The sequence below is a fragment of the Melanostigma gelatinosum genome (genome assembly GCF_949748355.1).
Source record: "Melanostigma gelatinosum genome assembly, chromosome: 10".
NCBI lineage: Eukaryota > Metazoa > Chordata > Actinopteri > Perciformes > Zoarcidae > Melanostigma > Melanostigma gelatinosum.
This window is the reverse complement of record NC_136643.1, coordinates 13,918,352-13,940,667: the sequence shown is the minus strand read 5'-3', so window position 1 is coordinate 13,940,667 and position 22,316 is coordinate 13,918,352. Positions and strand designations below refer to the sequence as shown.

The 22,316-nt window shown below is 43.4% G+C and overlaps 1 protein-coding gene across 1 annotated transcript; it reads left to right on the top strand.

Annotated features, from left to right (window-relative positions):
- Positions 1 to 1,516: 1,516 nt before the first annotated feature.
- On the top strand, positions 1,517 to 21,092 carry dop1b (DOP1 leucine zipper like protein B). The gene is made up of 38 exons (XM_079276779.1): positions 1,517 to 1,570; positions 3,823 to 4,000; positions 4,396 to 4,577; positions 4,676 to 4,846; positions 5,534 to 5,723; positions 5,889 to 5,987; positions 6,314 to 6,437; positions 6,530 to 6,639; positions 7,351 to 7,462; positions 7,570 to 7,690; positions 7,817 to 7,936; positions 8,195 to 8,303; positions 8,647 to 8,883; positions 8,977 to 9,284; positions 9,378 to 9,781; positions 9,864 to 10,135; positions 10,225 to 10,377; positions 10,527 to 10,627; positions 11,121 to 11,311; positions 11,417 to 13,007; positions 13,304 to 13,403; positions 13,490 to 13,681; positions 13,862 to 13,984; positions 14,084 to 14,218; positions 14,339 to 14,394; positions 14,486 to 14,590; positions 15,261 to 15,327; positions 15,432 to 15,579; positions 16,292 to 16,374; positions 16,456 to 16,565; positions 16,646 to 16,795; positions 17,169 to 17,230; positions 17,759 to 17,887; positions 18,005 to 18,141; positions 18,242 to 18,297; positions 18,389 to 18,532; positions 18,667 to 18,799; positions 19,859 to 21,092. The coding sequence occupies exons 2-38, from the start codon at positions 3,863 to 3,865 to the stop codon at positions 20,114 to 20,116; spliced, it is 6,921 nt and encodes a 2,306-aa protein (XP_079132905.1). The 5' UTR covers positions 1,517 to 1,570; positions 3,823 to 3,862; the 3' UTR covers positions 20,117 to 21,092.
- Positions 21,093 to 22,316: the final 1,224 nt, after the last annotated feature.

Here is a 22,316-nt window from a genome sequence, read left to right as displayed (position 1 = left end):
AGTCTTAGAGTTTTCTAAACTGTACGTGCAATTATCACAACTGCTCCATGGTACATCACAGCTCCATTGCATCTCTGCAAATGGTACTAACTCACCCAAAAGATTTCATCCATATGCCTCAAAGGTGTCAGTAAATTGGCCATTGCCAAAAAAACATTGTCAGAATGTTTAGATTTGCACCATAGCAGTAAACCTGGAAATATTTATTTTACAAAGTTTTTTGCACTGTTTTTGTTGACACTGACCACTATATATTGCAAGCATGTTTAACTAGCTGAAGGCTATTGTGTATCTCACTGAGCTAAGGGAAAAGTTTACTGGGAAAAGTCAATACTGTACAATGCTAGTTCACAGAAAAGGGATTTGCACATTTATATGTGAACAGTAAATTAATTTGTGTAGTAATGTTTAACATATACTGCAAACAGAATATTCACCTTGAGCTTTCATGAAAAGTCATAGACGGTGAAAATCTATGCCAAAAAAATGCAACAATAAAAAAACAGCAATAGTTCAGTAAAAAAACTAAACAAATTGTACTTTCAGAAAGCCACGTGCAAGTTGTTATTGTGCAAAATGTGATCAAATGCGCATACTCTTTTGCACACCTAAACACAGTTTGTTTCAATTAATGAATGAACATGAACAACAAACTCAGTTTTCAGGGATTTTAAGTTATTGTTTTGAAAGAAATATTTCGAATTCAATTCGAAGAAAATTAGCCGAAGCGAAGGAAAAAAACTGTAAAATTAGTTAACTTATATCTGTTTCAATCTACATTATTAGAGATACCAGTATCAGCCCCCAAATATTGGTGTCTGCTTTTCATGCGATGGTCAACGCATGCTGTGAAAAAAGCACGTATGGAACTGATAAACCCAATTTTATATATTCCTCAAAAAATAACCCCATAATTACATATTTCACAACAAAACTGGTCAATATTAAGACATTATTTTTGTTTTATTTGCAGGGACAACAAATAAACGACAAAAATAAATGAAGTTATGGCTTAGGCTGTGTTTTGAGGTTGCAGTGTAGTGTGCTTGTCATGCAAGTATCTGACGTAAAGGTGAGAGGATTGTAAACACTGCACATCCTGGATTATACCAAAGCCTGAGGGGAAGTGCACGGTGGTGTCCATGTCTCAATTTTAAAACTGTACGTAGAGAAACTGGTTTATTTTTTGCTCCGGGCGAGAAAACAAAATAAAATTTGAGTGAATTCACTTTCTGGCGACGGTTTAAAGACAAACATCTCATCTATTGGGATGGTCCCCCTCCCCGCCACACCCCTTCTCTACCAGGAAGTGAACCTTTCCGTCCGCCTTCGGCTCTGAATCAGCTGAGTTTGACGATTCCGCCCCGCTGTGGCTGTCGCTTCGTGGTACTCTTGGGATGTTTAGTAACACACTCATTCATCCGTGGCACAAACAACAGGTCTACCACCTCGTTTCTTTGAGCTACGTACGCGTGGAGGATGCACCATGATGACCGGGCTGTCGCGTCTTTGAGTCGGACTGCTCTGAAGCGAGGGTGCCTCGGCGCATCTTGGGCTTGTTTGTTAGTTGGTGAGTCATTGATGCACCTGGTAGCTAACGTTAGCTAATTGTTGTTTACGGGGGTTGAACGAACGGTACATGGTGTCTTAACATAACCAGAATAACATATTATTTCTTCAGGAAACGCTGATGTTTAAATATTGCGTTAACGTTGCGTTGTTTTATTTGCTAGCTAGCAATATCTTATATATATTCCCCTAGTTTCAATTAATAGTATTGACGAAAATGTGCATATATGCCAGCTGCAAACATACATTTTTATATTTCACTAACTGTAAATATATCTTCCTTGTTTCCTAGTCTTGAAAGCAGCGATATTATGATGCAGTCTGAAGTCGTGCAGTTGCATAATACCCTCAACTCTAGTGATGCTGCAGTATATTCACAAGCTGCAGCAGCCAACTGTCATTTGATTTGAGCCACAGTTGATGTTGTCTTCTCCATCTGCCATGTCGCAGCGAGCAGCGTCACATTGAAGTCTGTGGGGGTGTCAGTCAGGTGACAGTCTACAGCGGGGCTCGTTGTGTGCCATAGTGCGTGGGTCCACCCTCAACGCACACACACTCCTACCCAACAACAGCTTGTAGAAATGTTTTTTTATTGCACTTTTACAATGAGGAAGTGAGAACGTGCATTTAGTTATGCTTGGCCCACACGATTTCCCTAACCCTAATGATCAATAATCCATTTAAGGCAGGCGTATTCACACCACACACTATTTCATGTACTGTTTATTCTGGTGTTATTACAGCTTTTCATCAGAAAAAATATCCTTTTCAAGCTGTGTATTGGTTTGGCTTTAGTACGAGAGTGTTGTTAGTACACAAAATGATTTTGAGAATCCCCGATGAGGTGTAGGTCTACCTGCTGACAATGTTTAAGGCTGATGAGAACTGAAACAATCTTGAGTCTTCGTCCCTCTTCATCACTTGGACATTCAATTTTCACTCTTATTTTTTTCCTACAAGAAATGAACCCACCTCCTCGTGTGACTTATTCCTGAAGGTCAAGATCTTAGTTGGCTTTTTTCACTTTTTATTTTCATTGTTGATTAACTGCAACATATTCGTTGTTTTACATATATTTATTACATATTTTAGTCAGTAAAATGTGAAAAATGGCTACTACAAGTTAACAGAGACTTAAGTGACGTCTTCACATTGCACATTATTTTGATTATTTTGATTGAGCAACAAAGAACTCTGTGTTCAGTTTTTTGGGGTCATTTTTCAACTTAAACCAACAAATGTTGGGTATTTGTATTTCATAAATGACTCTTGATGATTAATCATCAATTGAATTTCCATTGACTAATATTAATATTAGCTTTCTGTCAAGAGTTTGATACTTTCACCACGAATACAAAGTCACCCTGCACGTGTTGGTGGGTTTGTCCACGATGGTAAAGCTCCTCTCAGCTCAGGGAGTCCAGATGTCTGTGCTCCTCTAATCCTGCCTCTACTCCCCGACCCATCTCTCGATGTAGCTGAATTCAAAATCTACGACATGCACGTACACGCACACACCAGCGCCTTTGCCATGTTCTTGAAAGTGAGAAAGCTACTCTTTCTAGATCATGTATTTACTGTTGGACACTTTGTTGTGTTTTATGTTGCCTAAAATGAGATAATTTTTAAAGCCAAACAGCAGACAAAGGTAACATATGCTAGTGAACATAGTGGAGCTTTTAGCTGCTAAAGTGCCAGACAGGAGTTTGTGGAGATCAATATAGCGAGAGTGAATATTGGACTTGTATTCATCAGGTGGCCAGAAACACAGCTCAGAGTCAATGCTAATGTTGCTCTGCTGGATGTGTGCCACAACAACACCATAAGTTGATCGTATGTCAATGTTGCCCCCAAAGAGGCCAAAAAAACCCTGTAAACGGTACTTTAAATGTCACCGTGAAGACGAGAGAGAAACAAACTGTATCCCTCTGTCGCTTCGTGCCCAGTCCATAACTTGTTTTTCTCTGGAAGTGCGTGCATGACCGCACAGTTTGTGTTATCAGGAACTCCTCCCTCCTCAGACTGAGAGACAGGTCAGTCAGATAAACACTGACCGGTCATGAATGAGGACATTTGTAGTTTACGAGCCTTTATCGGTACAGAGCTAATTGGCTAATTCTATTAGAGGCAGCGGGACATCCAAGAGGCTGCAGACAGACTGATAATATCGCAGCGCTGATTGTTCTTGTGAGTTTGATAAACTTACTCTCTTGCCAATAAATAACCCTCTCGTTTGTTTCCCCTCTCCCCCAGAAATATTGTGCTGAACATGCTGGGATCAGACTGATGTATCATGGATCCTGATGAGTTGGAACTGCAGACTGACTACCGCTATCGTAGCTACGCAGCGGTCATCGAGAAGGCGCTGCGGAACTTTGAGTCTTCGAGTGAGTGGGCAGATCTGATCTCCTCCTTGGGCAAGCTCAATAAGGTACGTTATGTTGTGCTTGATGCCTGAGAAATACTGTAACATCTTCATCTGGATGCTCTTATAAAACGATAGAACTTTGGTCTATTTTTAATGGTGATTGATCTCAATTCACTGAAGCATTTGCAGGGTTATTTTGTCGTCATTTTGCGGGCGTCAACTTCACAGCTTGTGAGTTTCAGTTCTCTGTAAATATGAGGAAGTTCTTCTCTCTCTCTCTCTCTCTCTCTCTCTCTCTCTCTCTCTCTCTCTCTCTCTCTCTCTCTCTCACCCTTATTGCTCGAGTCTTCAAGCTATTTGTTTTGGGTAATACATATGTCACTTTTTTTTTCCCCCTTGCAGAGCATGTGTTTACTTTTGGAGTGTCAACCCAGTTTTTTGTTGTCTCTTTCGTTCAGGCCCTGCAGAGTAACCTTCGCTACTCCCTCCTGCCCAAGAGGCTGATCATAGGGAAGCGTCTCGCCCAGTGCCTGCACCCGGCTCTGCCCAGCGGAGTACACCTCAAGGCTTTGGAGACCTACGAGGTCATTTTTAAAATCATTGGAACAAAATGGCTGGCCAAGGATCTCTTTATTTACAGGTAAAGATGAATCTGTTACTGGTTTAAAGAGAGCGCTAGCCTGATTATGTGTGCAGCTTTTGACGTTATAACTTGTGTGTGTGTTTTTTGGTTTTCAGCTCAGGATTGTTCCCACTCTTGGGCCATGCAGCCATGGCAGTGAGGCCTATGCTGCTGACACTGTACGAGCGTTACTATCTCCCACTGCAGAGGGCTCTGCTGCCCAGTCTTCAGGCCTTCATAACAGGACTGCTGCCAGGGCTGGAAGAGGGATTGGAGGTTTACGACAGGTACATAGCGCATACTGTTTTGTCAGAAGAAATGTTCTCAAGCTGTTCTTCTATTCTCATTTATAAATTTAAAGGATACGTCTGACAATATTCATATTTCTCTTATTGTCAACAAATCCCATGAAAAGACTGAAACATATAATTAATTGATGCCTATTACAAACATATAGTCTCTGTAGCTAAAGCCTTATTCATCTGTGCTATAAGGCTCCATTGCTGTCTAAAAATAATTGAAAACTCATCAAATACCCCCACCGTTGTTCCTTCATTTTGATGAACATGGGCACTGTAGTTTATATTGAGTCAACCCCACGTACACGATCCTGCTATTGTAAATACTTTTTTCTCTTTTAATGAAAGTATACATGAGTGAGTCACTACAGAATCCTCAGCTTGTGGGCTGAGAGCCACAGACGAGGTTGGGAAGTGGGAAAGTATTAATTTTCTCAAGTTTTTGTTGACGGCCTTTTTTTTTATGGCAAACGAGCAATCCTTCTAACGGGAGCTGCTTGCTGTGCCTTTAGGCACGTCTGTACTGAAACAACAGAGGGATTTTATCAGAATTGATCAGTGTGACATCACCAACCAAAGTCAGCCTGCCTCTCGGAAATATAGATTTATTAGTGGATGTATTGTTGGAACACATGTCAATGGGTTGTCTCTATTTTGTCATCTCTCTCTATCCAGGACCGATGCCTTGCTGCTCAAGTTGTCACTGCTGGTGGGTCAGCAGGTGTTCTATGGTGCGCTGTGGGGCAGCATGCTGGTTACCACCATGGTGCGACTGCCTGCCTCGGTCTTTATAGTCACACATTTTGACTGCAAGGCTTCTCTGCGCCAGCAAATGCACATGCTAGGCTACGACCACCGACTGGTGGTGAGTGTCTGTGTTTGTCTTACTTCACATTTGATAATTATGGGGATATTTTTGTCACTTTGACATATTTCAGTCTTGTTTCAATGTAGTTCAGCAATCTGCTCCACCAACATCTTCTGTCATCTGTCTAAACTTCTGAGCGTCTCGGCTTCTGTGTGTCTTCAGATGAAGTCGGTGTGTCTTTCTCTGCAAGATTCAAATGTTCTGGTGCAGAGGAACATGCTTGAAATCCTGCTCTACTTTTTCCCCTTTGCTGCGTGCCTGGTGGGTACACACAAAAACACACTCACTTCCTGTTTTCCGGGACAACATCTTTGGTTCCATGTGATCAAAGTAAAATGCAAAAATCATTCGATTCAGATTATTGAGGGGGGGGAAAAGGAATTAATCTGTAATTACAATGATATATATATATATATATATCTGTGACTGCTGCTTGAAACTATTGAGAATTATTTTTTGTGAGTTGTCTCCAATAATCCTTTTGTTTACCTTCTTTTCCATTAAGCATACCAACTGTCCTGTCATCGCTCTCCTGTTCTTTCTTGTTGTTCCTCGGGCAAATGTTCCTCTGTGTGTTGTTGGTTTAGGACCCAGCGGAGGCCAGTATTGCCATGAGTGGTAAAGACATGACAACAATGGTATCTGCAGCCACACTTACACTTCTCCGTAGAGACATGTCCCTCAACAGACGCCTCTATGCCTGGCTGCTAGGTGCTGATCATTGAAGTACATTTCAGTAATGGATGACCCACTCAGTTTCCCAGTTAATTCAGTACTGTTTGTCTCTGTGTGTGTGTTGTCAGGGATAGACAAAAAAGGAGGGATGGTGGCACCACATCCCACCCGCTCCACCACCACAGAGGAGCACAACTCCTTTTACTTCAGCACATACTCAAGAGATTTCCTTGTGCCGGTAACTCACTCAAAGCACACACAAAACCTAAAAATACATACATATAGGTTTATTTTTAGTACAACCTGATTCGTCAATGTTGTTAACATTTTATCATCATACACTTACTCATTTTCTTGGTGAGAGTTAGATGAGAAGATCGATGCCGTTATCGCGTTTGTACAGTAATTATAAAGCTACAGCCAGTAGCAGGTTAGCTTAGCTTAGCAGAATAACTGGAAACAGGGAGAAACGGCTTTCCTGGCTCTGTCCAAAGAAAGCAAAATCCATCTATAAGTACCTCTTAAGCTCATGCGTTAAGACTTTATATATTGTTTGTTTAACGCATCAACAAGTGTGAAAATGAGACCGGTTGTGGTGTCATGGGGGTTTATGTTTGTCACTATTTCCTGGTCGGGAGCAGTGACTTATCTTGTTGTCGCATTGAGGTTCCAGGCCACCAGAGGAAGACTCCAGGAAGTGACTTGACTTGACTTTTATCTAACTCTCTACAAAGAAAGTGAAGAAACATATTCCCCAAAATGAAACTAACAAAATGTCTAAACTAATATATTCCTCTAACGATGAACAGAGTACATTCAGCTTGGACAGTATTTTAGCAGAAGCACAATACATCAAATCTTGGGTCAGGTGTGTCTGTTCGAAACGTGTACCAATGTATCTTTTTCACCTGTTTCTCTGATTCTCATTTGTTTGTTTCTGTGACTTCAGGCTCTGATTAACATCCTACGACAGCAGGATGTGGAGCGCGACCCTGAGAGTGTGATTGGGTACCTCAGGCCCTTTCGCATCATCATCAGTCTGCTGGATAAACCGGAGATAGGTAGGCAGCACGGAGCCCTGCAGCACACAAACACGTGGAAATGCTGAATTAATTGATCCGCCACTCTGAGCGTGTTTCACTGGGATCATGACAACGTCTCTGCACAGGTCCAGTGGTCTTGAGCAGTGTGTTGTTGGAGGTGGTCCGAGCCTTCTACAGCTACTGTCGAGAGATGCTGGGGGAGGAAAACATCGCCAGCTCAGGTCTCTCAGGCAACCAGCTAGCCAGGTAAAGAGCGATAGATGACAGGAAAGATGCAAGGATGTTAATTGTTGATCTGAACATGTGACAAAATTGCAACTGACAGATATGAGACAAAAAAAAATATGCTTTTCTTTTTGTTTTCTGAAACAGTACAATAAAAGAGAATAAAAATGCAGCGGAGATCATAAAGACGGTGAATATGCTCGTGACCTCCATGGACAAAGAATACCTGTGGGAGTACGTGACCCGACACTTCTGCACTTCTCTCAGGTATGCCAGGAATGACTGTGACATGGAGTCCTTATTTATGCCGACATGCAAGATTATCGGGAACAGTCAGCATTAACACAGTGAACAATATTGTCTCAATAATGTGAAAGAAAGCCAATGGCTGAATTGAATACATTGTTTCCGTGCAAAGTAAGCATTGTCAAGAACATAAACGAAATGTGCGTGCTTTCTTTCTTTACCCTCGAACATCAACCAACAATGATGGCTTGTTTTTAATTCTCCTCCTTTACCCAATAGTGACAAAGATGACCCGCCAACACCTCCTCGACAGGAGCGCCATCACCCTGCTCCGTCTGTCACAGAGATGTCCAATCTCGTCATTTTCCTGCTTGACATTCTCCCTCTGGTAAACGACTTACATGCACACCTTGACTTCCCTATTGTGAAACTAAATTGATGCAGTGAATCGTGCAAATAATAAAATAAGTGTTTTGCCAGAAAACATCATTTGGAAAATTCCAACAAATACAACAAAAGTAGACAAATTGAAAAGCAAATTGTTATTATTTTGACAAAATAGAGAAAAATTATGAGCTTTTACTTGGTTCACCATTTTTGCACCTCCTGGTACTCAGTTACAGTAAAGTCAAAGCAAGTATTATCTTTCATTCAGCGTTGAAGTCTGACTCATACACACACATTTGTATACACTAACAGTGTGTTTTACCTGTGTGTTTGTTGTCCCACAGGAGCTTCATGCTGACATCCAGTCCCAGTTCCTCCCGGAGATGTTGGGCACCATGCTGGGGACCCTGCACAGCCACATGGACTTTGTTAGCCTGGAAGATGTCACACAGGGTCTACGTGCATGCTTCAAGGTGCTGAGCAAGATCCAGATGCCTGTAGCTGATATGGACATTGAGGCAGGGGCACAGACAAATGACATCAAGTTACAGTCACCGGAGGAGGAAAGCAAAAATACTCGGGTTAGGCATTTCACTGTCTGTGCCAATGTGGTTTATTTTTCATTTATGTTGTTGATGTTTTGACTGTGATCATATAAATTATACCCTATCTAGGATATAGAGAAGGAGGGAGAGAAAGATGGCACTGTTGGTGAGTTTAATGGTGACTGTGGAGATGAAGAGATGAACAGAGATGGAGGAGACGAGGCAGAGCTTGCAGATGGTGTTTACCCAACAACACTCAGGTCTGAAGACAGCGGACTGGGCATCAGCGCCTCAGCTTCAGAGCAGCATCTCCCACCGGGGAGGAGGGAGGAGGAGACTGGAATTTCCAAAGAAGGCGAAGGAGTGTGGAGGAAGGGAGGCAGTGTAGACACCATGAGCCGGTGTCTGCAGGACATCCTGGCCTTCATAACCACAAGGTGAACTAATGAGCAATCATCAGGTTAACCATAACCTACATGGACTTCTTTTATAAAGTGTGATTTCTAATTATTTTCACTTCTATGTTATAGACACCTGCTGGTGCAGGTGGAGGATGTTTGGGGACCGGAAGAAAGACCCCAGCCTGACCTAACTGTGGCTTCTGTGGAAGAGAAGACATTGTTGGCGGGCATCGGGAGACATGCAATTAAAGACAAACTGACTGAAATGTTCACTCCACACAAACTTAAATACCGCCCTACATCTGACGCCCAGCTCTTAGCAGCCCCCACAGAGAAGGAAAAGGAGCGTAGGCATTTAGGGTGTGTGGACTGGGCGGCTGACTACATGCCCCGTGGCAGGGCAGAGATCTCTGAGGCCTGTCGACAGGCTTTCACCGCCACCTGCCACCTTCTGCTGGAGGGTACCACTTTCCCTGTCTACCTCAGTGAAGAGCAAACTCTGGTTCTCCACACGGACATGTTTGACCACACAGGTCAGCACATAGATAGTTGTTCATCGAGCTGAGTTATTGCTACTGTCCGCTGCATACTTTTTTACGTGTTGGTTTTCCACAGATCGTGACGTCGACAGCTTGCCAGTGTGGTTGAGGTCCTTGATGACACTGTGCTGCCTGTCCAGGGACTACAACATCCAGCACACTGCAGTGTCCACCTTGTTGGAACTCATCAACCACTCACAGTCCCTAGCGCTGGTCATCCAGGACAAGCACAGACGCTACCAAAGATCTGACTCTAACCCTCTGAGTGGGCGGCTGCAGATGGTCACCGTGCCCCCCATCTACCCTGCTCTGCTTCATGCCATAGAGGAAGGCACAGATTTCTATCAGGTCAGGTTATTAAAGGGAAAATATTGCTGTAACTCAGAGCTGTAGTGGAAATGCAGTATTCATTCATTTTCCTTTCTGCTGTGACTCAGAGGGTGTCCCAGGTACTGTGGAACCAGCTGGACACAGAGCGGAGAGAGCAGCACATTTCCTGTGTGGAACTCTTTTACAGGCTTCATTGTTTGGCTCCATCGGCATCCATCTGTGAAGACATCATCTGCCAGGCGCTGCAGCACAAAGACAAGGTGTGTAATAGGCCTGCACACACGCTGAACACATTTGAATGTTCTCCCATCATGTGTCAGTTTATTTGCCACACACAAACAGAGCAACTAGAAAATGTGACAAGTTAAGCAAAACAGCCAAATGTTTGCGTTGTGTTTGTCTGCCCCAGGCCGTCAGGCTGGAAGCACTACACCGCTTCACAGTTCTATGGCACCTGACCCGGGAGAGCCACACCAACAGGACCATGTCTCCCAATCACTCCTTCGATCGGTTAGTACCTAGTTGAAAAGTGCTGACAAATGGAGGGTAGTGTCTTTATTCATGTGTATCACTGTGTCTCTGTAATTCTACTGTATATTCTGTCTCAGTACTAGTCTTCTGTAGCTTACAACATCAACATATGTGTCAGTGCTCCTCTGATAGTGGATGAACCTGCTACACAAGGAGGCATTAGTGTCTGTGCAAAGATGCAAAGTGAGAACTTCATGCAAATGTCCAACAGCGTGCGGAGTGAAACAATTGCACTTGTGTCACAACAAATCTGCAGCAGTTTAAAAACTGCCCAAATGCCTGCTCTGAATACGTACAATTTGAATAAAATGTGAATAACATGTTTGAAAACTGCAGATTGAGTGAAATCTGAGACATCGCCTCCTTCTTTGTATTATTCCTATTAGACTGATGAAGGTGTGAGTTTCTCTTTGTGTCGGGATCCTTTTATTTACCAAATCGGACTGTTGAAATGTGTGCGTGTCTCTCTCAGGACTCTGTGTGTGGTGGTGGACAGTCTGAGCTGTACAGATGGCTCAATAAGTGCAGCAGCTCAGTGCTGGCTCGTCAGGGCTCTTTCCCTCAATGACGTGATGCGGGTGCTGGAGCCTATTCTGTTGTTGCTGCTTCACCCGTCCACTCAGCGCTGCTCCATCCAGAGCATCAAGCAAAATCTCACTGCTGGTAAGTGCTTTTGTCAGCGTAATTTGCAAATGCTGTGTAAGTTCAAATTCCTATTAGATGAACTACTTTGGTTTGGCTGTATATGTGTTTTGTTTTTTCTTAAAGGTAACCTGAAGGTTCTAAGCCACAGAAGCCGAAGCTCCACCAAAACCTCCAGGACATCTGCGGATTCCACGTCAACCGAGGTCACCACCTTAAATCTCATGAACATTGTGGACCGGAAATCCCTGTGGGCAGAGTTGGACGATGGCTCAGAGTTGGTCAAACCACCGGACACTTTAGTGATGTCTAGGAGTGAGAGTGAAGAGACTGAGGAAGAGCAGGAGGAGGAGGAGGAGGAGGAAGAGGAGGCTGAGAGTGAACACACCGAGTCAGCTGACACAAGTGGTGCCCAGGTGTCCACTGAGAGCTCGGGCTCTGTCCCCTACCGCAGCATTGAGGAAGGAGGTGTGGTCAACGGCCTGCGGAGGGCCGAGTCCGAGCACACGCAGGCCTCTGATTCACTGTCGAGTGAGGATGAGGAGGATTTAGAGCTGGAGGCCATGGCCAGGTCTCGCCTGTTAAAACAGGAGCGAAAGAAGAGAGAGGCCATCGACTCTCTGTTCCGCCATGTGCTTCTTTACCCTGTGGCAGGCGGCTGGCGCCATCTGATCCAAGGCTTGGCACTGCTGGACAGCCTGCTGCGAAGCAGTGCTGAATGCCATCTGGTGAATGCCCTCTCCTACACTTCTCTGGACACGAGCTCTGCTGCACATTTAAACCTGGTGTCGAACCTCCTGCAGCGCCACCAACAGGCTCAGGATGGTCAGGGCTTCTACGGCTGCCTGCTCTCCCCTTCCTCCTCTCCCTCAGTGCCCCCATCCTTGCTCATTGAGCTGCTGGTGTCCTTGTGCCTGCGATTCCTGCGCTCTCATTACCCTTCCTATCTGAACCTGGGTCCCCTTGACCTGCAGGGGAACAGGGAGGTTCAGGTGAAGAGTGTGGCGGTGCTGACCCGGATTGTGAACCAGCTTGGCTGCATGGCGCGTGGACAAGAGGGCAATGGGGCCGGCATGGAGCCCATCCGCAGAATCCTCTCAGGATGTAAAGTGCAACAATATGCTCTGCTGACACTTTCTGCATCCATGTACGTCAGCCAGAGGGTAATGGACAAGGGACCATCCAATGGTGTGGAGCTGCTGGAGGAGCAGGGAGGCCTGTCTGAGGAGAGTCTGGTGACTCTCGGAGCAGGAGGCGGACAGCAGCAGTACCCCTTACAAATGGAACTATTGAGACTCCTCAAGGGTCTCATCGTCCTGGAGTCCCATCTGGGGCCTGGTGGTGCCGTCTCTGCAGCTGTGTCGAGTGGAGCATCTGGGCAGCCCGGGGAGCCTCGCGAATCCCCGACTGCCACCACCCCGCTTGCACGCGAATGGCAAACTGCATTTCTTTTCCAGCAGTCGATCAACGCAGCCCAATACGTCCAGAGCCACCCCATCACAGCCCAAGGAATGTTTGTTTCTGCCGCGGCCAGGGCTCTGCAGCCGCAGTACGGCTATGCCATGCACCCCCACTGGGTGTCCCTGTTGTGCTCCTCTCTGCCGTACTTGGGCCGCTCGTTAGGCATCGTTGTGGCTCCGCTCATCAGTCAGATCTGCAGGAACTTGGACGAGCTGGTCAAACTTTACGAGCACGATGGAGGAAAGACGAATCAGAGGTAGACGGAGCACCTCCGAAAAACAGATCTCGCTGACATAGTTTTGTACGCTGTTATGATAATATCGTCCTTTTTTATTTTGTTTTATTTCCAACTTCACAAGCACAATATAAAACGGTACAAAGACACACTGCGTCGTTCGACAATAGTTTTTGTAATTCAAGAAGTTAAGCAGTGTTATTAGTGATATGTGCCAGTGTGTGTCATGGCTGCAATCTAATTTGATATCATCTCAAGTTTACAGTGAGGACACGATTGTGCTTTTAATTTCATATATGTTTCTGTCATCTGATCAGCCTGAGTGGTAGGAGGGAAAACATTGCTCCTGACTACCCTCTGACTCTGCTAGAAGGCCTGACCACCATTACACACTATTGTCTACTGGACAACAAGAAGGTGAGGAACGAAGCACGCACAGATATTTACCTCTCATCTGTATGAGAATGTACAAACCCATTTTGCTCTCTCTTTCTCTCCGTTAGTCCGTGGTTGCCTGTGATCCTGTGGATGTCCGTAATGCACGCAACGCTGTGATTGAGGCACTACCGCACGTGCTCAGTAGCATGGCATTGTTATGGGGCGTGGTCATGAGGGAAGAGTTTCAGAGGCGGGCATCGGACGCCACCCAGAGCAGAAGACACAATTCTGCCTCTGTCTACTTTAAAAGCACCAAGGTGTGTAGTGTGCTACTGACGTGCATATTGTCTTTGTTTGTTTTATGCCAACACAAATGTATGGAATAATAGATCTGTGTTGGTTATATCCTGCACTCACACATCTTCTCCTTTTTTTTTTTTAGCCATGTGCATGTGTTATAATGGAAAATGTCATCTATTCACGGTGTGCATGTTTAGATCTTACGGCAGCGGATACTGGAGTTCCTGGTCCCTCTAACTGGGCCGTATGGGATTCAGCTCATGGCTTCGCTGGGAGCAGTGTGGAGCAGCAGAAGGAGTAAAAGGAGACATAAAAACAAAGTAAGAACTGCAGCGTTTATGGAAACTGAGAAAGGACAGTCGCGTCTACCTCACTGAAAGGCTGTAGAGCGGCTTGCATTCATCACTTGTCTTCTTTAGGTTTTACCAGTGGCCAGTGAGTCTCGTCTGACCATTGTGGCTCTGGTGAAATCACTGCACACCTTGCAGACAGATGCAGTCCTACAATTGGTCAAGGAGGTGGTGAAAAAACCACATCAGATCAAAGGAGAACAGGTACAGAAACATACACGCATACATACACGCACAGCTGCTCGAAACATGTATTCTGGAGGTTTCTGAGGTCAATTTCCCCAAATGTTCTACCATTTTTTACTGTATTATTCTCTCCATCAGAAGTCAACCCTAGTAGATATCCCCATGTTACAGTTCAGCTACGCCTATATCCAGAGGTAAGTAGGAAATACAGTGCGAGTCTCCACCTCAGGTTTGATAAGACCATTCTACAAATTGTATTCATAATATATATTGAAATCTGTGTAGCATTTCAGCTCAGACTCTGCAGGACAACGTGGCTCCTCTCCTCAGTTTGTTGCGGGAGTCTGTTCAGCTCAACCTGGCTCCGCCTGGACACTTCTTGTTGCTGGGGTCAGTTTTTAACACATTCACTTCCTGTTCAAGGTTTACGGTTCATTTGTTCGTTGTCATTGTACAATACAGGGTTGCACAACCAAATGCAATTGCAGTCAACGAACAAAACAAAAACAGTCGTGCATTACTGTGGCTCGCCCAATCAGTAATCTCTTTTAAATCACTTCTTAAAACCTATTTTTACAGACTGGCTTTTATGTGATGTCGTTGCTTTACTGCTTTATTTTTATTTGTTGATTTTACAATCTATCTATTATTCTATCTATTTTATTTTTATCGTATCGATTGTTTGTTTGTTTTTTCATTCCATCTATTATACCGTTATATCCGGGTTATTATTTCCTTGCTTTTGCTGCTTTGTCTGTCAAAGCACTTTGTAAACTCTGTTTTTAAAAGAGCTATAAATAAAGTTGTTATTATTTATAATTTTTTAGGAATTTGCTTCAGAGGATATGTAAACAGCAGCGACAACTACTCTGATTAGTAGTAGTAGTTCTATTGTATTACAGAATACTCTCGCACAGACAGTATCGGGGCCTCCAATGCACTGCAGTCTATGCATTGACAATAATTGGCCTGCTATCTGTATTCGCTCAAACATGTTTGTTAACATTTGCCGGTTTTCTTTTGGAAAATCTGATCCTCATCAACGGTTTCTGTCTTGCAGAATACTCAATGACATTGTCAATAGGCTCCCTAACCTGGACAATAAAAAGGACACGAGAGATCTGCAGGTATGCTGCATGTTGTGTTGTGCTAGCTGTGATTTGAAATAGCGAGGCAGTGCATGTGAGATGCTGTGCCCATGATTGATTGATGGCGACATTATCGTATGCAGGAGGTGACTCAGCGGATCCTCGAGGCGGTGGGTGGGATCGCGGGGGCGTCTCTGGAGCAGACCAGTTGGCTCAGTCGCAGCCTTGAAGTCAAAGTTCAGCCGCAGGTGTGCCCTGAAGCAGACGAACTTGATGACACGGAGTTCGATGGTAACTTTTCATATCTTTGACACACACGTGCAGACAATGACCATTGACCTCATATGCGATTCCCATCCACTGGTTGAGGATATGAACCCAGCGGATCAATATGGTGCTCTGGCAGATAGATTATGGAGTTCACAAATCAATACTTAAAGGGATAGTTCTGATTTTTTTTTTTTTATCCGGGTTGTGTGAGGTACTCATCCATAGTCAGCCATCTACTGTAGGTAATACACTATCAGCAGGCAGGAGTACCAGCACTGTTATCCATCATGTCTAACTGACCTATCAGGCTGTCCTTTAAATAATAGGAGTTGTCTTTGCTCCGCAGCTGATACAAGGGATTCTTTCTTTATGGTATCCCTTAAAAACAACCTCCCTAGATAGAGCGTCCGCTCATTCACGGTTGAGTCATTATTTCTTCAGAACATGTGGTCAGCCGACAGGATGAGTTCAAAGAAAAGACAGTTACTGCATTTAAACAGTGCTTTTGTACAACACTCTGAGTAAGAATGTATTCTCCAAGTGCACCCTTTAAACCCCAAAGTAACACAAGGTGTGTAAATATTGTAGGTATAGCGCACGGGTCATACAACCCGTATGGGGCTCGAATTTGCATTTCTATCCTAATTGTCACCTGATTGCATATGCACACGTTGCTCACTCCCAGAATTATTACACGCTTGGTAACTCTGTATTCTCTTTACATCCTTGTCAGAGTCAGTGGCTCAAGCTAGCACCATGGTTTCCTCTTCGGCTCCCTCCATTTACAGCGTCCAAGCTCTTGTACTCCTGGCTGAGGTAGGTTTTATTTATGGTGAGAGAATGAATGAGAGACTCTTTGTGCGTTTGTATTGTTTGACACGTTCTCTCACTGTGTAGGTCTTGGCACCACTTCTGGACATGGTGTACCGCAGTGATGAGAAGGACAAAGCGGTTCCTCTCATTTCTCGCCTCACGTACTATGTTTTCCCTTACCTGAAGAACCACAGGTAACTAGTGTGCAGCACTGACAGCTTTGGTCTGTTTGGTCTCAGTGGACTTCCTTTCACTTGTGCTTTCTTCCCGCTAGTGCCTACAACATGCCCAGCTTTGAAGCGGGTTCTCAGCTGCTGAGCAGTCTGAGTGGGTATGCCTATACCAAAAGGGCCTGGAGGAAAGAGGTCTTTGAGCTCTTCATGGACCCCCTCTTCTTCACTATGGATGTCTCCTGTGCTCTCAGGTTAGGATGGTTATTTGTTAGAAACACACACACACACACACACACAGAGGACTCATAATAACTATAAGTGACATAAACATTAATTCAATTAGAAGACAATTACACAAAATTGTAAAACATTGAAGTGTATATATGTGCAAAGATATGAGTCATCCACTAATTGGAAGATCGGCAGTTTGATCCCCGGCTCTTCCGCATATGGAAGTTTCCTTCAGCCTGCCATGTATGAATGAATGGGTGAATATTGAAATGATCGTGCTGCGTATTTATAAAGTATTTTGTCTGTTCGGTGTATTTAATATTATGACACATTTAAATTGGAGATCATCGATTTCGAATGTCCTTTTCTTGACCTGCTCTTTGTTCTCTATAGTTGGAAATCCATTGTTGACCACCTGCTGACTCATGAGAAGACCATGTTTAAAGACCTCATGAGTGAGTACAGCTTCTAGGAGATGTATTGCTGTAAAGATACAATTGTAATCTAAAGGTGAGACCTAATCTGTGACACAAAAGGTACTTTTTTACTGTTCATGTCTACTATAGATCATAAAATGGCAGGGAACAGATACATAGCAATCTGGGAACCCATCAACTGTTGGCCTGACAGCAGATAAGCTTGAGAGAGTTGAGAGATGACCACCGGACTGTTTCACAAGCAGCCAGTTCAAACTCATCAGACGATAGCTGATGAGTTTGTTTTTTAGATTTCGGCCATACGTTCAGCCTCCGCACAGACTGTTTACCTGCATTCAACAAACGCCTGCTCAAACATGATCGGTCAATGCTACAGAGACTACAAAGGGGAAACCACAACGCTTCCAACACCAAAATCTTGTCCCGTTGCCTATAAATTCAGAATCTGTTTACAATGTCACTTCTGGAAGTAGTGTGTCAAATTGAAACGAAAGATACATTTTTGATTATTCTCTGTTTTCAAACCTGTATTTGTTTGTCCTGTAGGCATGCAGAGCGGCTCCCTGAAACTGTTTACGAATGTGAACCAGAAAGCCATGCTGCTGAAGCGCCAGGCGTTCGCCATGTTCAGTGGAGAACTCGACCAGTATCATCAGTATCTGCCCCTCATTCAAGGTGCAGTTACTGGATATTTGTATTGATTTTATGTAAATCTGTTTAAGTAAGTGGTAGAAACAGACATTGAAATTGACTGTTCTTTCGCAATTATAAAATGTCCTTCCCTCCTTTCAGAGCGTCTCAATGAGGCATTGCGTATGAACCCCAGTCCGAGTGTTTCGGCCCAGATGTTCCTGATGTTTCGTGTTCTCCTGTTGCGGATTTCATCCCAGCACCTCACATCTCTTTGGCCAATCATGGTCACAGAACTGGTAGGGTCCCATCTTCTGAGAGCCTGGCTGTATACACACGAGTATCTATTTTGTTTATTGTTAACGGAAACTTATTTTTCAACCTGTTTTTATTGTTCAGATTCGCATATTTGCTCGTCTGGAGAAGGCTATGCAGTTAGATAAAGATGTCTCAAAGTGAGATGATTATTTTATTCACAAATTCATATATTATTGACGCTCTGTTGACTCTCTCTCACTTTAAATACTTCTCTTGTGTACCACCTAGGCTGGCTAAAGTGGTGCGGGGAGCCCAGGAGCAGATCAGACCAGTGAATTTCTCTCAGACAGAGTTGGACATGTACCTGTCAGGCTGCAAGTTTCTGGACGCCTCCGTGGCTTTCCCTCCAGAGAAGATGCCACTCTTTCAGATGTAAGAAGCTCAGAACAAAAGGACTTAAATACATGCTAGCACACGTCTTTGTTTAACTTGTGGTGTTAGTTGTTTTTGTCAGTGGACTATTTCCTATCTTACCTATTCTGTGTAACTATCTGTTCTATGTACAGGTATCGGTGGGCATTTGTCCCTGAGGTGGACGTGAACCGCTACAGCGGCCCAGATACTTCGCTGATAGAGGGCGAGCAGGAATGCACACCCCATGTTGTCAGAGTACTGGAGAGGATACAGCAGCGATATGGGGTAAGATAACACCTCTTAACAAGTCTTATACACATTTATAGTGAATTTGAACTGCATGAACTCACACATGAATGAAAACGATAGACAGAGAGAGAGAACACCTTGAAAGAGGACTTGACTGCAGCGTCTGGCTGGTATCATCAATCTCTGACGAGTGACTGTAAAACAAAGAAAATAAAAACTTTAGAAACAAAATGTTCTGAACTTCTGGAAAGTTCCATGACATCCAGGATAAACACACTTAAAAGAAGCTTTGGGTGCCTCACATGTGTTAACATATCAGTGCAAGTCTTTACAAAAAGCTAATCCAACAATACCATACAGCTTAAATGAACAGACGTGCCTTTGTGATGAGCTGATTACGTTCGGTGAAGAAATGAAGCTAAGACAATGGCCCACAACGTTACATCTTAACACTGTATATGGTGATTAACTTTATTTATGTCAACGTAACTTGCTATGCTGTTAGCTGGCTAACCTTTCTAAGGCTAATTGAGCTCGAGCTAGCTAACCTTACAGAGCTAACGTTAGCTCCGCCAATATTACCAGCCTGATGTAACGAAACAGAGTGAAACATTATCTGAGATGTTAACAGTTCAATAATCATGACGACAGAACAATACCTGGAGACTTTGAATTTCATGGCTGTTGCTCAGAATGATGAACTGAAGCTGTTTTGTCCAAAGTCACGTTCACGAGCAGTCGGTCACGTCTTGTCACTCAAAAATGACTTTTAGGCAATAAGCAGTTTGAATAATAAAAATATTCTATTGTAATTACAGACGCATTAACCTACAATAAGCCAGTACGATGTAGATGGGTTGTGATTCACTGAACTTGTACAGAGAAGCGTCTTTCCACCGCTTCACAGAAAATACTGTTATCATTGAAATTGTGTCATTTTAATTTATATTCTAGTGTCTGTGATAAACTCCAGCCCAAACTGAACACCCTTAATATTGTCTTCCAAATGAACATACAAAGTCACATTCATTCAAGTTGTGTTTTGTGAATGACCACATCTGGTTCTGATGATGAAGTCCTGTCTTGATATTCCAGACTCTGAATGAGCTGAGTGAGGAATCCTCCACAGAGCACTTGGAGTTCCCCCTCCTCACCCAACGCTCACTGTCCTCCATCACCCAGCTGTGGCCTTTCCTTCGCACCCTTTGCTGCTCCTTCCAGAGCCCTCCTCCCGACAGCCATTCTGTGCCCCACCTCCCCGTAGCAGACTACCCAGCAGCCAGTGCAGACACGGTCCTGAAGAGGCTGGAGCAGATCACTGAAGAGGAGTTCCTGGACTCCATGGAGAGTTAGAACTCAAGCTTGAAGCTTTTAATGGAATAAGTCCTCTTCCCGAGCTCTTTGACTTGCAGCCATACAATTGGAAGACTTCAAATAGGCACAGCCGGTGTATCGTGAACTAGAAAGGGAATGTTTAGGAATTCAGTTTTTTAATGTTTTAACTTGATCTCTACATCCATATGTGTACCTCTGAGGTGCTCTCACACTGACTCTGTATTGGAAAAGCCAAGGGACTTTTGTTGTCGTTATTTCAGTGGGTGTTTTGGTTATCTGAAAGAAAGAAAAAAAATTATAGAAGTATTAATTACAAAGTACTATGAAATTCTTGTTTCTCTCTCAAGCACAAGTATCATCTCGGTTGAAAAATATTTACACATTTGGATTGCATCAGTGTCTACACTCTCATTTTATATGCTTTTAGTTATAATATCTTCTAATTAGGCGCCATGCACTTTCTAATAATATAAGTTCCAGTCAATATTTTAAAGTTTGTCAACAAATAGAAGATTCCTGTGAAGAACCTCATTAAGTATTGTTGATGTGATCTTTTGACTTTTACATAACCCCCTTCTGGTGACTCTAAGAATGTAGAATCTACTGTATATGGCTGCTGTTGGTACGTTCTCTTTAATTGTTAGTGGATACATCATTATGGGACCTCGCAACCCTTTGGCTAAGATTGACGTTAAGAGTTGTATGAGTAAGTTACTGAATGTGATTTGTGTACACCTTGAAAATTCATATTCTTTGGTGTACTCTGCTAAAATACATGCTTGCCATTTCTGGTGTTCAAGGGAAATCAGTTTTTACAACTGCCTGTTGTCTTTCTTTTCTTTTTCCACAATGCTGAATGCTTACGTAATTTATTTTGGATATTTAAAGGACCATGTCATGTTTTATGAATTAACAGAAGGCAAGGCAAGTTTATTTGTATATCACATTTCAACAACAAGGTAATTCAAAGTGCTTCACATAAAACCATTAAAAGCATCAAAACATAAGGCAAAAGAAAAGGAGATTTAAAAACAATTAAGAACATTCATTAAAACATTAGAAGAGTAAAACAGAAAGAAGACTCATTAAAAATAAATATTAAGCTTAAATACTGTGTTTTTACTTTACAGCTTCAGCTGCTTGTTTCTCTGCGTTTGTATTGAATACACATTGAATGGAATTGGCGTTTCTATCCCCAATCCCTCCTGCCCACATGCTGAAGTGTCCGTGGGCGAGACACCGAACACTGAACCCTCCTGCCTTACATGTAGTTACCATTTTACCGACAGGTAAAGCGTTGCCTTTCATGCACATCATTCAGACAAAATTCAAAGTCACATCACTGCACACATCAGAACCTTTTTGACCATGTGGCTCAATGACGACCACCGGCAGAAACATGTATTTTCCATAATAAAGCTGTTCACCATACAACAAATGTTGCAACGATATGAAAACCCCCAGGAAGAGCTGGAGGACGTAGTTACAGGGACGTTTGGGACTACACTGCGTAAAAAAAACGTGCATCTTGCAGATTAGTAAAGTTACAACTGTAACAAACTCACACGTAACTGATATGAACGAATAATACACAGGGACTCTTTCAATCTGTGTGTGAGAATAGTTCTCACCAAAAAACTGTAAAGAACGTATTGCTTGTACCGCTAATGACTTTTAGTCAAGTGTTGTAATTTATAAAGGTAGCGCTATTAATTTGGACAACATTAAACCAGAAGTGATCCTATTAGCAAATGTATTATTAAAAATAACAATTACAATGCATATTAGTTGAATTCAGAATAAAACGGAGCACACAATGTGAAGCGAATTGACGCAACGAGCAGATGAGAACGGAAGTGGCATTTTGACAAAACTTTTTTTTACATTTAGTCTCATATTGTAGTGTACAATTTGACAATAAAGGAGAGCGAGTACAATCGCTGCCTCTAATTTGGGCCTCCCACCCATGACTCTGTCTGACCTCTCAACCTTCTCCATCCTCTCCTTCTCCACCTCCCTCATTCCAGCGCCCCACACCTGTACCGTAACACCACGAATAGACTGAGCCAGCAGGAAGAACGCTGGGCTTTGAATCACATTTGACAGTGTCCACACGCTGGAATTACAATGTTCAAGCTTGTCAAGTGATGCCATGGGGCCCAACATTGCCTTTTCCCACAGACTTAAACAGGGAAAGAGACGCCTGTAACTCAATGGA